The following is a 15,138-nucleotide window of genomic DNA, read 5'->3' as shown; positions in this document are numbered from 1 at the left end:
GTCACTTACAGAAGAAACCTTGTTGAATTATTGCTTCGAGCAGGGTCAGGTTATCAAGTGCAGAGAGACACCTGAGCCTGCACTGGGAGTAGTGGCCTGGTTTCAAGAACACACTCCAAGCACCTGTTTCCACACCTCTCCTGTGTCTTTCAGAACCAGCTCGTGAGTCTAATGCTATAACAACTACCAGGGTTAGTCTGATCCCCCCCCAATTTTAAAATCAGGATTAAAATAGATTCTTTCCATGAGTTTGAAAAGTCTTCTATCATCCGAATTTCATTAAAGAGCAGAAGCAGAATCCAACTCCTACAGGGAGAAAGGCTGGTTGTATTCCTCAACATTGTTGGAATAGAAATCAAAACTAATACTCTCCTGTGTCTCCTGATAATTACTTATAAAACTGAGGCACTGCCTGAGTAGTGTCTCTCGGTGATGTTAGGAGGCATCACTCTATCTTACAGCTGCTACTGGTGGTCAGAAGTTGCACCTTGAGATTCTCCTAATGGCTTCCTATACTTTAACTGCAGATGTGGATCTATTGACGGAGTTCAGGAACTCTTGCTAAGACCGATGTTTACTCTCCTGAATTATTCTCCTCACCTTAGCCTGCACCATTTGGAGGTTGCAATATTCATTTATGTAGGGCACCAATTTGAATCTTCTTATAGCTGTCCTCCTGTGCCTGATTGCAAAAAGACACTCATCACTTCACAAGATGACAGGCTGTCTCCTACATATTACCATGGACTTCAGGATGGATGCATGAGTAGCATGATGGATCACAGTTATAATGTGATCCACCCAGTCCTGGACACCGTCACAATGCTCAAAAACACCTGACCACCTGTAAAGCATCCAGTTACCCTTTCTGAACAGCCATCTAAGTGGTTTCCTTTCAAGATCTGCTCGATCATGCAGATGGATCCAGACAGAGTAGTGTTCGTATGTCCATCCTTGTGTTAAACGGTTACAAAGACTTCCGCCGTTCAATATGAAATGAAACTTAAAACACCTGCACCCATTTCTTTTGAAATTAATTTAATTATGCAACCAGTCTTGGTGTTCGATTAAACCATCGTCAGGGCCCTGTGTAAAAAAAACAACAATACCTACATACTTAGATTAACAAACATACTAGTAAACGGACAGTATAACATTTGAGAATCAATAATGTCCAAGGGAATTTACACTACATATTTGCCAACCGGCAAACTGAACTGGATGCTACATCAGTGTTAGTGAACCATTCAAACGTAAAACGACAGCAGTTATGAAATTTTATGAATATTAACTGTGAGAAACATATAAAAGTATAAGGTCATACAACAGTAAAAACTAATCTAGTTATTGGAGGTCAGGAACATACACTGATCTGAGATACCTCTAGGTTTCTCATACTTAGGAAAAACTAAAATGTAAAACTAATGTAACACACCATAACAAATTACAGCTATGCACACAGTTTTAAAATATAACATGAGAGATAGACACAAGCAAAATACCGTCATTAAGAGGATAGTCTATGGGTAAATAGGTGTGTAGTTAGGTGACACAATAGACTTCAGATTCCTGAAGTACACCTACAAAATTGTACGGAAATTTCTGTAGAGTATTATAGATACATGAAAAGATGTTTTCAGTGAAATCAGAAAGCAAGTAATCCAAAAAAATGTGCACTTATATGACAAGTAGTCCTTGCAAGAGACAAGTCAGAGGATAGAGTCAACTATCATCAGTGATTCCTATAAAGGACAAGTGGTCAAAACAAAAATGAATAAAAAAATGTTGAGGTAGAAAACATCAAGACTGTAATGAGGGAAAACAGTTATGTTGTATGCAAACAAAAATGTGTCACGGAACCAAATACAAACAAACACTTACAGTGCAACATACTGAGAAATATATAAATAATATGCCAAAAGATAATTCCATGTACGATGCACAAGATGACAACACGAATCTATACATCTATTATGTAATAATATAAAACTGTTACAACTGAACATATATGGGAAAATACTATAAACAAACACCTATTTTGTATTATACCACAAATTTACATTAATATATAACTACATGTCACACAATAAATACAAGGAAGTGTCTATTGACACATAGTCAACATGGGTTTAGAAAACATCGTTCCTGTGAAACACAACTAGCTCTTTATTCACATGAAGTGTTGAGTGCTACTGACAAGGGATTTCAGATCGATTCCATATTTCTGGATTTCCGGAAGGTTTTTGACACTGTACCACACAAGTGGCTCATAGTGAAATTGCACGCTTATGGAATATCGTCTCAGTTATGTGACTGGATTTGTGATTTCCTGTCAGAGAGGTCACAGTTCGTAGTAATTGACGGAAAGTCATCGAGTAAAACAGAAGTGATTTCTGGTGTTCCCCAAGGTAGTGTTATAGGCCCTTTGCTGTTCCTTATCTATATTAATGATTCTGGAGACAATCTGAGCAGATGTCTTCGGTTGTTTGCAGATGACGCTGTCGTTTATCGACTAATAAAGTCATCAGAAGACCAAAACAAACTGCAAAACGATTTAGAAAAGATATCTGAATGGTGCAAAAAGTGGCAGTTGACCCTAAATAACAAAAAGTGTGAGGTCATCCACATGTGTGCTAAAAGGAACTCGTTAAACTTCGGTTACACAATAAATCAGCCTAATCTAAAAGCTGTAAAGTCAACTAAATACCTAGGTATTACAATTACGAACAACTTAAATTGGAAGTGCCTACAATACGCTTGTCTGTCCTCTCTTAGAATACTGCTGTGCGGTGTGGGATCCTTACCAGATAGGACTGACGAAGTACATTGAAAAAGTTCAAAGAAAGGAAGCATGTTTTGTATTATCGCGAAATATGGGAGAGTTTCGCAGAAATGATACAGGATTTGGGCTGGACATCATTAAAAGAAAGGCGTTTTTCATTGCGATGGAATCTTCTCATGAAATTCTAATCACCAACTTTCTCCTCTGAATGCGAAAATATTTTGTTGACACCGACCTACATATGGAGGAACGATGACCAAGATAAAATAAGGGAAATCAGAGCTCATGCAGAAAGATGTAAGTGTTCATTCTTTCCGCGCCCTATACGAGATTGGAATAATAGGTGGTTCAATGAACCCTCTGCCAGGCACTTAAATGTGATTTGCAGAGTATCCATGTAGATGTAGATGTAGAATGCAGGAAACATCAAGATAGTAATGAAGGCAAACAACGTGTCTTATGTGTCCAACAAATGCGTTGAAGAACCAGACAAATAACTGCCATTTATATCAAGAAATATATATGTAATACATCAAATGGGTAATTTCCTGACAACGTGGGCAAAATTTAAGGGTGAATCTATCCTTGTATCATATGATAAAATTACAATAGGACACCATCAGGGAATATACTAAAGACAAATATCTATCTTGTACAATATCAGAAATATATGGAATATATGTAAGGAACCAGAAACTAATATAGCTAATGTCATCAAGTGATGGGGTAGTCTTGTAAAAACAAATACCTATGTCATAAATCAGACCTATGTGACCAGGTAAAGATTCAGACACTACTATAACATAACTCCAACAATGTGGTGTAGCAAACATTAATATAACACATCAATGAATCGAATTAAGAACAGGTGATAGGTCTAAGAATATTAATCTGTATGTCACACAATAAATTTAAAAACCAGGAGGTACTACAAGCAAACATCTGTGTCATACGATATCTAAAATATTACACAAAAGTAAAACACAGGAGTGTAGAGCAGCATAAAAAGATCACATTAACAGCCAAGTACAAAATATTTTGCATAAAAAGAATATTCATGTATGTAATGAGAAACAAATAAAATATTACCATGTGGAGTTACACATCAATATGTAGTCAGCAAAATGTTAGCAACATCTAAAGCAATCAGAATCAACTTGTGTGTGAACATCCAGGGATGTTGGTATATTACAACAAACTTGTTTGTCTATATCTGTTTCTTCAACACATTCGTTGGATACATACAACATGTTGTTTGCCTTCATTACTGACTTTATGTTTATTACCTTAACTGTTTTGCATTTACTGTGTGACATGTAAATATATATTTACATAAATTTTTGGTGTTATATAAAATAGGTGTTTGTCTATAGCATATTGCCTGTATATGTTCTACTGTCAAGGTTTTATATTATTAATGATATATGGATACTTTCACTCTTTCATTTTGTACACCTTATCTGGATATTATCTTTTGATGTGTTACTTATATATTTTGTGGTATGTTGTGACATAGGAGTTTGTTTATGTCTGGTTCTTTGACACATTTTTGGATACATATGACATTTCAGTTGTGTGGTTTTGATTTACCTCTGTTCTTGTGCCTGGGTGATGAGGTGAAGGAGATTGGAGGGGCTTCCTCAGTCTGGTGACAAGGTGTCAAAATCTATTATGTCCTCCTTGTAAGTAAGATATGCCAGAGTTGTATCTGATGGTGCCCGGGACATCTTTTGACCCAAATGTCGTGATTCTTTCCCTGCTCTCTTTCCTTTCAAGGATGATGGGGAAAGGGGGTACTGAAATGCACTCTGGGGTCCTTTCTTGATGCTCACTGTGAAAATGTTGCTGGTCTCAGGTCTTTACTCACTTTGCTTTGATAAGTACAGGTGCTTGTGGTGGATAATGGTGTACTGGACATTGGATGTGTCATAGGTATCCACCTTGGGAACAGGTTTCCGCACCACGAAAGCATACAAAGTGGCAGATACAGGTGGTTTTGTCACCTTATATTCTTTTTTGGCTTCTGCATAGATCCACTTGTTCACTTTCATTTCATAGAATTTGTGTTCCTCAGCAAAAACAGGGCAGTCTTGTCTCCAGATTGGATGGCTCCTAGAACTGTTAATGCATATAGCTGGAGACATGCAATAAGTCCCAGATTTATGGGTTGCCTTTCCACACTTCCCATAGGTCACTTCACGTCCAGAACCCAAGACTGTATGGCCTGTTGGCTGACATTTGTAGCACTGGATAGGGTTAGGCACTTAAGGCCTCTGCCATAATGTGTTCAGGCAGCATTGGAGAACTGAAGGTCATAACAAATTTCTCCAATATCCCTTTGTGTTCTTTGGTCCACGTTAACTACCACATGTTATGCCCATTCTTGTTTGAGTTCTGAGAGGTCTATCTCAAAATAACATGGCATATGAACACACCCTTGCTTGAGTTGGAGTTATGTAATTTTTTTTACTTCCTAAGAAGTTTCAACCAACAAGGAACAATTTCATAAATGCTTACTACACTTTAAGCTATCAGAAAACACTAATAATCCTTTATGAATATATAACGGAGATACTTTTCAAATGCCCTCTCCTTCCTCTTCATCACTACAAACACATTCTAAATTATGACTCCTTGAGCCCCATTACTAAATACAATTTGATTATCAGCCTGCCTCAATTGTCTGGATTAGTGGGCTGGAGTACTCCCAGATTTATTTTATTTTTATTTACACATAAAGTTCCATAGGACCAAATTGAGGAGCAAACCTCCAAGGTCATGGAATGTGTCAGTACATGAAATTACAACATAAAAGTAATAACAGATAAAAATAAATGTTCATGAACCTGAAAAAATGTCAGTCCATAAGTTTAAGTACAAGCTATCAGTACAATAAGAATCAGCTTAATTTTTCAAGAAACTCCTCGACAGAATAGAAGGAGTGACTCATGAGGATACACCCATCAACTGGGAATTGAAAAATTTAATTTCAAGTGTTCCATCTTTTTCCCATGTGCAGCTAGGGCAGTAAGGGTCCACTCAGACAGAATGCTGCTTGCCTGAGTAGCCTTACACAACTGAGATGGGGTGGGTCCCAAGAGTTTGCCTGCTAGTGACTGTTCCACCTCAAGAACCAGGTATCTTATCAGTGCACAGCACACTTTGAGATTGAGGGGTTATTTATAGAGGATTTACCATCCTTGCAATATGGGCAGTTAAGCCAAGATTCCTATTGTCTCTGACACACAACGTCCCACCACCGCGCAACGCCCAGAGCTTATGGTAACAGAGGATTTGCAGTGCTCACTAGATCCCAGCTCAGGAATTTCAGGGTCATCAAGCCTGTACCCAGCAGACAAATTCTGAGCCCCTGAGGACCATACACAGTACAAAATGCTGTAATATGTGTTCATGTCCTTACGCATTTAGACTTTACTTAAGTGCAATAATGCCACCACACCAATCATGAAAAACAACCCCATACCATAACACTGCCTCCTCCATATTTCACTGTTGACAGTGCACATGATAGCAGGTAATGTTCCCCACGCATCTGCCAAACACAAACTCCTCCACTAGATTGCCACAGAATACAGCGTTATCCGTCAGTCCATATCACTCTTTTCGAGACATATGCTGTCCAGAGGTATTGTTCTTTATGCCACCTAATGCATCATTTAGCATTTACTGCAGAAATGAATGTTGGGTGTGTCTCTCTTTGACCGATGAAGGCTGCAGCCAAAAGCTGAATGTAGCATTTACTGCAGAAATGATGTGACTTATAAGGAGCAGCTCAACATTGTAGTCCAATCTTTTTAACTCCCTACGCGCTGTTATTGTGCTAGCTGTACTGTTAGTAGTGTTTTGGAAGTCATTAGTAATTCCTTCAACTGATTTCATACCATTTTTTGCAACCAACCTCTGTTATGTGTGTAGATCCCTGTCTGACAGTACATTAGGTCTGTCTGGAATTGATTTGACAGTGGTTTTTCCTTTGTATTCCCACCTCACAATCACATAACCAACAGTTGAACTGGGCAGCTTTAGAAGGGTTGAAATGTCCCTTGTAACATCCCCTTCAGCTTTAAAATACATAGACCACTTTCAGAAGATGCCACAGCAACAATTTGTAGCACTTATGACATCGGTTTTCAGGAGCCATTGTTGATTAAGAACAGAAGCACTGCAATACAATTACATTTGTGATTTTTAACCCTTCTTTCACACAGTTTCATATTTATGTGCCACTAAAGAACTGTTTAAGATCAAATCAACTTTCCTATGAACATTGTGCTAGGTGCCCTACAAAGAGAAATTCAAACATTAAACTGAGAGTGGGTGAGACTGAGAAGACGGTTGGCAAAAGGGCCTGAATAGTGACATTGGTGTGCAGCAGTAGTTGCCATGCATATTGGCAACGATGAGGTCGACACCAGTATCGAACTGAGAAACATCTTTGAACTAAGCAAAACATTATCTTTGTGTAGATCTGCCATCCAGTTCTTTGTAAGCCTTACTTGTGTAAAGAGGTGAATAAATGAACTCCTGATTATAAAGTGTTGTTTGGTGTATCTCACCCGAGCATCCACCTCACTGCTGACCCCGAGTTGTAACGTCTTCCATTTTCGCCGTTTTACCGTATCCGTGGTCCCCGCATCGGTTATTTTCGCATGTATTACATCAACACAACATTTGAATAATGGCTTCGAACCCACGCCTAACGCCGGATTTTGTGATCGACATGCATCATGTTGCGGGCGATATACACCCGCCAGGACCGCAACACGATGCCTCTCACTCGTCGATTACGCTGATTTCGCCGGATGTTTTCATGCCTGCAACAATACGTGAGATTAGGAGTGTGCATGACTCTGGCTATCAGACGCCTTTGTTCCCGCCACATGTGCCCTCCCTCATCGACGGTGGAGTTACCTCTTACGGATCTCCGTGCAGTGTGGGATCAATGCCAATTTCTGCAAATGCTTCATTGGTTAACCTACCACCGCCAGGACAACGGTTTGCCACACCGCAATCCGTGCAGTACCACGCGGATTCCTGCCATGTGGCCCAAATTGCTTTGTTCACAGGTCAATCTCCTCAGCATCTGACCACGCCCACACCTGCCTCGGTTCAGCATCAGCACATTCCTTCCTGCTTCAATACCTCGGCTTGCAACAGGACCAATGGCTTGTTATCTGTGCCTGACCTCCATCTCCGTCCTACTGCTACGCCTCAGTGTTTTGTGCCACGACATTCACCTTATCCGCACACCGCTTTGAGTGAAGTGACTATGAACAGTGAACATTCACACATTCTGCCCAATGTTCGACATCATTTTCCTCACTGTGCTTCTCGACAGCCCGCACCTCCGCAACCTCCCTGCAACACAGGTGGCTCCACCTCTGATCGCACGTCAAGCTTTCTGCGGACTGGCAGCATTTTGAAACTGACCTTTTTCTCACCTGTCACCCCCACGCCGGCTCCAGTCGAGCTTCTGCTCCCATTCTCAGCACATCTCGGTGCCTCACACGCGTCAGCCTTCCGCGTCGCGACGGAATGCGCTCTACCACAACACGTCACCTTCACGCTGCCACCCAACCAGCCGTCGTCGCCACATACCCTGGAGACACACTCTCCTGGAATACTGCAGCATGCCCCAACAAATTCAACTCACGCTGTTCTTCCGAACGTTCTACAATGCTTACCGATGCTGCCGCCGTTCAATCCCAACAGGACAACAACCTGGTTCAAAATTGTGGACGAAGTGTTCAACCATTTCAAACTCGATGAATCAACCAGATTTCTGTGCCTTATCACCCACCTGCACGACCAGGACGACTTGATTGCTGACCTGGTCGACGCCCCGGACTCAGCTACCCGGTACATCTAACCAAAAAGACAGTTCTATGTTGGCTTGCGCACTCAACTGAGACAGCAATACGGCAAGTGCTCCACATCGAGCAACTAGGCAACAACAAACCTTCACAACTTTGGAGATGGCTACGGGCCCTGGTCAGCGACGATCTACTGTCTGACACAGCTCTCCTCGCCATCTGGACAGATAAACTACCTCCTCACATCCGCTTTACTTCTTACATAATCAATATAAATAAAAGTGCTCTCCAGTGGTATGTTACAAGTATGAAGATTACACTACATATCTTACACCATGTTTGAAGTCACTGAGCTCTCCTTACTGACCCATTCTGCTGTTACTGTTTCTCTACTGACAACACTATACTTCACATGTCCTTTTCTACTGGCAGAACCTCTTGTGGCATCCAGTGGTCAATTCTGCATTACACAGTGTTGTCTGGATACTTTTGATCAGATAGGGTATGTAGTGATAAATTGTGTACAATCAAATTAGCATTTTTTACTCTGTTCTCATAAAAACTATAGGCTGATATATGGTGCAATACAACATAGATGTTTCAAAGTGAAAGTAACACTATAAATGTATGTAGCATTTGCTGGTCTGTAAATTATATACAATGAGTTCACAACTAGAAAATTGATTTGGTATTCCCAATACTTTCAAATTACGTCTAATTAGTACAGCAGGGAAAAACATTATAAATGGAAACTCACAAATAATTAAACTGATTTTGGACAAAGACCTGTGTCACAATGTATTCTTCTTTAATTACAGATATTTATTTCATGATTTCTATTACAATAGCTTCCTGTCTTCTAACAGATGTACTGTTGTCATTACGATTTACAAAGCTACCAGATCATATTGTTCATCTACACTGCACAAGCTCATGCATCACACTGCTCTTTATTACTTCACAATACAGTCACTTATAGTTGTTTTTAACTTACCTCATTAAATCGAGATAAATGGCTGTTCTTGTGACTGCTCTGATTACTTTCCAATGAAGTTTTGCTTTCCCTTCCTGAAGCTTCTGATTTCTTTGTACTTGAAACAGATCTCATTACTGTGGACTTTCTTTTCATGGCTGAGTTTTCATTGTACATAGAGAATCTGCTCACCAAAGGAAATTTTCCACAGTTCCTAAATGTTTTTTTATCATATATTCTGTTATCAGTTTCATTCTGCATGCTTAAACTTTCACTTGAGTCAGGTATAAGCATCAATAAATCTCTGCAATATTTTGCAATCTCCTGAATGCAACATAAAATTATGGCCTCATTTAATGTGGTAATACTTATTCATGTAACAAAAAAATTAACTTATAAGGTGACTGTTTTAAACTTACATCACCAGAGTCTTCACTTCCACAAGATATCACGCCTGATTTTGAGGAAATTTCAGTAAGTTCAATAATTAATTTCAAAAATTCCCTTAGTTTCTTTGGTATGCACATTAATACTGAAGTTGGGATGTGGTTCAAAACTGCCTGCAAAGTGAAACAATATTTAGTTTGGGGGAAAAAAAAAAAAAAAAAAAAAAAAAAAAAAAAAAAAAAAAAAAAAAAAAAAAAAAAAGAGTAAAATAATGAAATAAAAGTAACTAACTTAGAAATTTAATATTAAAAGAATATCAACAATGCAAGAAAAGCCAGATTGCTACTTACCATAAAGAAGATACATCAAGTTGCAGACAGGCACAATTAAGAGAGATTAATGTATAGCTTTTGTCCACAGCCTTCATCATTAAAAGAGAGAACACACAACATTCACAGACACAAGCAAGCACACCTAACGCACACATGACAGCAAACACTAGCCCGAATGCTGGAGTTGGCAGTCATGTGTGCATGAGGTGTGCCTGACTGTGTGTATGAACATTGTGTGTGTGTCTTTTTGACCGATGAAGGCTGCAGCCAAAAGCTGTATGTAACTCTCCTTTAATTGTGCCTGTATGAAACTTAACATGTCTTCTTTACGGCACATAGCAATCTGTCTTTTTCTACATTGTTGATATTCCTGTCTGAAGTAAAAGAGAGAACACACAACATTCACAGACACAAGCAAGCACACCTAACGCACACACGACTGCCAACACCAGCCAAGAATACTTTTCTCATGTGTTACAGTAACTTAACAGCCTGTTCCACTGAATCCTGAGACATTTAAATCTATATCTATACTTTGAAAACCATCGTGAAGGGCATGGCGGAAGGTCCTTCCCATGGTTACACATTGAAATAGAATATGACACAAGCAAATGTATCAGATATAAAAGTTTCTTCTGTTTCCATTCACATATGGAGTGTGGAAACATAGATTGCTGAAATTTCTCTATGTGCAGTCTAATTAGGGTATGTCTTCACAGTTCTTACAGGTGTGGTATGTATGGCGTAGTAGTTTATTCCTCACTTAATATTGCTTCTGCAAACCCTTGCAAGTAGGCTTTAATGGGACAGATAGTGTCTATTTTCAAGCATCTGCAAGTTCAAATTTTTCAGCATCTCAGTGGCTCTCTTCCATGGGTTGAACAAACTGATTACATTCACACTGCCCTTCTTTGTATATATGTTGAACATCTCCTAAAGTTATATTTGGTATGGGTCCCAAGCATGTGAGCAGTATCCCAGGATGGACAGCACAGGTGTTTTGTAGGTAGGGTTCTATCTAGACTGATTGTATTTTCCCAGTATCCTACCAATAAGACAAATTCTACCACCTGCCTTCCTTACGAGGTGGAGGAAGTGAAGGTAGAGATTAATGTCTAATGTCCCATCGACAACAAGATTATCAGAGAAGGAGCACAAACTCAGCTTACGGAATGATGAGGAAGGAAATCGGCCATACCATTTTGAAGGAACCATCCCAGTATTTGCCTGAAGTGATTTAGGGAAATCGTGGATAACATAAAACAGGGTGGCGGGTTGCAGGTTTGAGCTGTCGCCCTATCAAATGCGAGTCCAGTGTCCTTATATGACTGAGTATGTGTAGTCATTCCATTTCATATTCCTATAAATTGTTAACCCACGGGTTTCTATTAGTTGACCAATTCCAGGTATGACAATACCAACATTGTGGTCAAGAGGTACTACACTTTGCAATTTGATGTTGCTGTAGTCTTGAGTCCAGAGACTGGTTTGATGCAGCTCTCCATGCTACTCTATCCTGTGCAAGCTTTTCCATCTCCCAGTAACTACTGCAACCTACATCCTTCTGAATCTGCTTAGTGTATTCATGTCTTGGTCTCCCTCTACAATTTTTACCCTCCACGTTGCCCTCCAATACTAAATTGGTGATCCCTTGATGCCTCAGAATATGTCCTACCAACCGATCCCTTCTATCAGTCAATTTGTGCCACAAATTTCTCTTCTCCCCAATTATATTCAATACCTCCTCATTAGTTATGTGGTCTACCCATCAAATATTCAGCATTCAACTGTACCACCACATTTCAAAAGCTTCTATTCCCTTCTTGTGTAAACTATTTATCGTCCATGTTTCACTTCCATACATGGCTACACTCCATACAAATACTTTCAGAAACGACTTCCTGACACTTAAATCTATGCTCAATGTTAACAAATTTCTCTTCTTCAGAAACGCTTTCCTTGCCATTGCCAGTCTACATTTTATATCCTCTCTACTTCGACCATCAACAGTTATTTTGCTCCCCAAATAGCAAAACTCCTTTACTGCTTTAAGCGTCTCGTTTCCTAATCTAATTCCCTCAGCATCACCTGATTTAATTTGACTACATTCCATTATCCTCATTATGCTTTTGTTGATGTTCATCTTATATCCTCCTTTCAAGACACTGTCCATTCCATTCAACTGCCCTTCCAAGTCCTTTGCTGTCTCTGACAGAATTACAATGTCATCGGCGAACCTCAAAGTTTTTATTTCTTCTCCATGGATTTTAATACCTACTCTGAATTTTTCTTTTGTTTCCTTCACTGCTTGATCAATATACAGATTGAATAACATCGGGGAGAGACTACAACCCTGTCTCTCTCCCATCCCAACCATTGCTTCCCATTCATGTCCCTCGACTCTTATAACTGCCATCTGGTTTCTGTACAAATTGTAAATAGCCTTTCGCTCCCTGTATTTTACCCCTGCCACCTTCAGAATTTGAAAGAGAGTATTTCAGTCAACATTGTCAAAAGCTTTCTCTAAGTCTACAAATGCTAGAAACGTAGGTTTGCCTTTCCTTAATCTATTTTTTAAGATAAGTCGTAGGGTCAGTACTGCCTCCCGTGTTCCAACATTTCTGCGGAATCCAAACTGATCTTCCCCGAGGTCGGCTTCTACCAGTTTTTCCATTCGTCTGTAAAGAATTCGTGTTAGTATTTTGCAGCCGTGGCTTATTAAACTGATAGTTCGGTAATTTTCACATCTGTCAACACCTGCTTTCTTTGGGATTGGAATTATTATATTCTTCTTGAAGTCTGAGGGTATTTCGCCTATCTCATACATCTTGCTCACCACATGGTACAGTTTTGTCATGACTGGCTCTCCCAAGGCTTTCAGTAGTTCTAATGGAATGTTGTCAACTCCCGGGGCCTTGTTTCAACTTAGGTCTTCCAGTGCTCTGTCAAACTCTTCATGCAGTATCATATCTCCCATTTCATCTTCATCTACATCCTCTTCCATTTCCATAATATTGTCCTCAAGAACATCACCCTTGTATAGACCCTCTATGTACTCCTTCCACCTTTCTGCTTTCCCTCCTTTGCTTAGAACTGGCTTTCCATCAGAGCTCTTGATATTCATGCAAGTGGTTCTCTTTTCTCCAAAGGTCTCTCTAATTTTCCTGTGGGCAATATCTATCTTACCCCTAGTGTGATATGCCTCTACATCCTTACATTTGTCCTTTAGCCATCCCTGCTTAGCCATTTGCACTTCCTGTCAATATCATTTTTGAGACGTTTGTATTCCTTTTTGCCTGCTTCATTTACTGCATTTTTGTATTTTCTCCTTTCATCAATTAAATTCAATATCTCCTCTGTTACCCAAGGATTTCTATTAACCCTCATCTTTTTACCTACTTGATACTCTGCTGCCCTCACTACTTCATCTCTCAAAGCTACCCATTCTTCTACTGTATTTCTTTCCCCCCTTCTTGTCAATCGTTCCCTAATGCTCTCCCTGAAACTCTCTACAACCTCTGGTTCTGTCAGTTTATCCAGGTCCCATCTCCATAAATTCCCATCTTTTTGCAGTTTCTTCAGTTTTAATCTACAGTTCATAACCAATAGATTGTGGTCAGAGTCCACATCTGCCCCTGGGAATGTCTTACAATTTAAAACCTGGATCCTAAATCTCTGTGTTACCATTATATAATCAATCTGGTACCTTCCAGTATCTCTAGGCTTCTTCCATGTATACAACCTTCTTTCATGATTCCTGAACCAAGTGTTAGCTATGATTAAGTTGTGCTCTGTGCAAAATTCTACCATGCTTCTTACTCTTTCAATCCTTACCCCCATTCCATATTCACCTACTACGTTTCCTTCTCTTCCTTTGCCTACCACCGAATTCCAGTCACTCATGACTATTAAATTTTCATCTCTGTTCACTATCTGAATAATTTCTTTTATCTCATCACACATTTCATCAATCTCTTTGTCATCTGTGGAGCTAGTTGGCACATAAACTTGTACTACTGTGGTAGGTGTGGGATTCGTATCTATCTTGGCCACAATAATGTGTTCACTATGCTGTTTGTAGTAGCTTACCGGCATTCCAATTTCTTTATTCATTATTAAACCTACTCCTGCATTACCCCTATTTGATTTTGTATTTATAACTCTGTATTCACCTAACTAGAAGTCTTGTTCCTCCTGCCACCGAACTTCACTAATTCACACTCTATCTAACTTTAACCTCCTATTTCCCTTTTTTAATTTTCTAACCTACCTGCCCGATTAAGGGATCTGACATTCCATGCTCTAATCCCTAGAACACGAGTTTTCTTTCTCCTGATAACAACGTCCTCCTGAGCAGTCCCCGCCCAGAGATCCCAATGGGGGACTATTTTACCTCCGGAATATTTTACCCAAGAGGATACCATTATCATTTAACCATACAGTAGAGCTGCATGCTTTCAGCTGTTCATAGTACATGCACAGAAAGGCCGTTTTGGTTAGTGTTTTAAGGCCAGATCAGTCAATCATCCAGACCGTTGCCCCTGACTGAAAGGGCTGCTGCTCCTCTTCAGAAACCACATGTTTGTCTGGCCTCTCAACAGATACCCCTCCGTTGTGGTTGCACCTATGGTACGGTTATCTGTATCGCTGAGGCATGCAAGCCTCCCCACCAACAGCAAGGTCCATGGGTCATTGCAATTTATGAAGACTAAAATTTTACATTTCTGTACATTTAAAGCAAGTTGCCAATCTTTGCACTACATCGAAGTCGTATTAAGATCTGACCAAATATTTCTGCAGCTTTTTTCAGAAAAAAAACTTCATTATGAA

General features: G+C 39.7%; 1 protein-coding gene across 8 annotated transcripts in view; it reads right to left on the bottom strand.

Annotated features, from left to right (window-relative positions):
* LOC124619670 overlaps positions 1 to 15,138 on the bottom strand; it is a 170,083-nt gene that overhangs the window by 113,991 nt on the left and 40,954 nt on the right. For all 8 annotated transcript variants that reach the window (XR_006980108.1, XM_047146258.1, XM_047146241.1 and 5 more), the window contains 2 exons: positions 10,009 to 10,149; positions 9,611 to 9,913 (listed from right to left, as the gene is read on the bottom strand). Coding sequence is in view for 7 of the 8 variants with exons in the window: in XM_047146258.1 (XP_047002214.1) it covers positions 9,611 to 9,913; positions 10,009 to 10,149 (444 nt within the window). In the remaining variant the exon portion in view is untranslated. The remainder of the gene's footprint in view (positions 1 to 9,610; positions 9,914 to 10,008; positions 10,150 to 15,138) is intronic.

This window comes from Schistocerca americana, chromosome 1 (genome assembly GCF_021461395.2).
Source record: "Schistocerca americana isolate TAMUIC-IGC-003095 chromosome 1, iqSchAmer2.1, whole genome shotgun sequence".
In the NCBI taxonomy this organism is placed as follows: Eukaryota; Metazoa; Arthropoda; class Insecta; order Orthoptera; family Acrididae; genus Schistocerca; species Schistocerca americana.
This window is presented reverse-complemented; position numbering and strand designations above follow the sequence as displayed.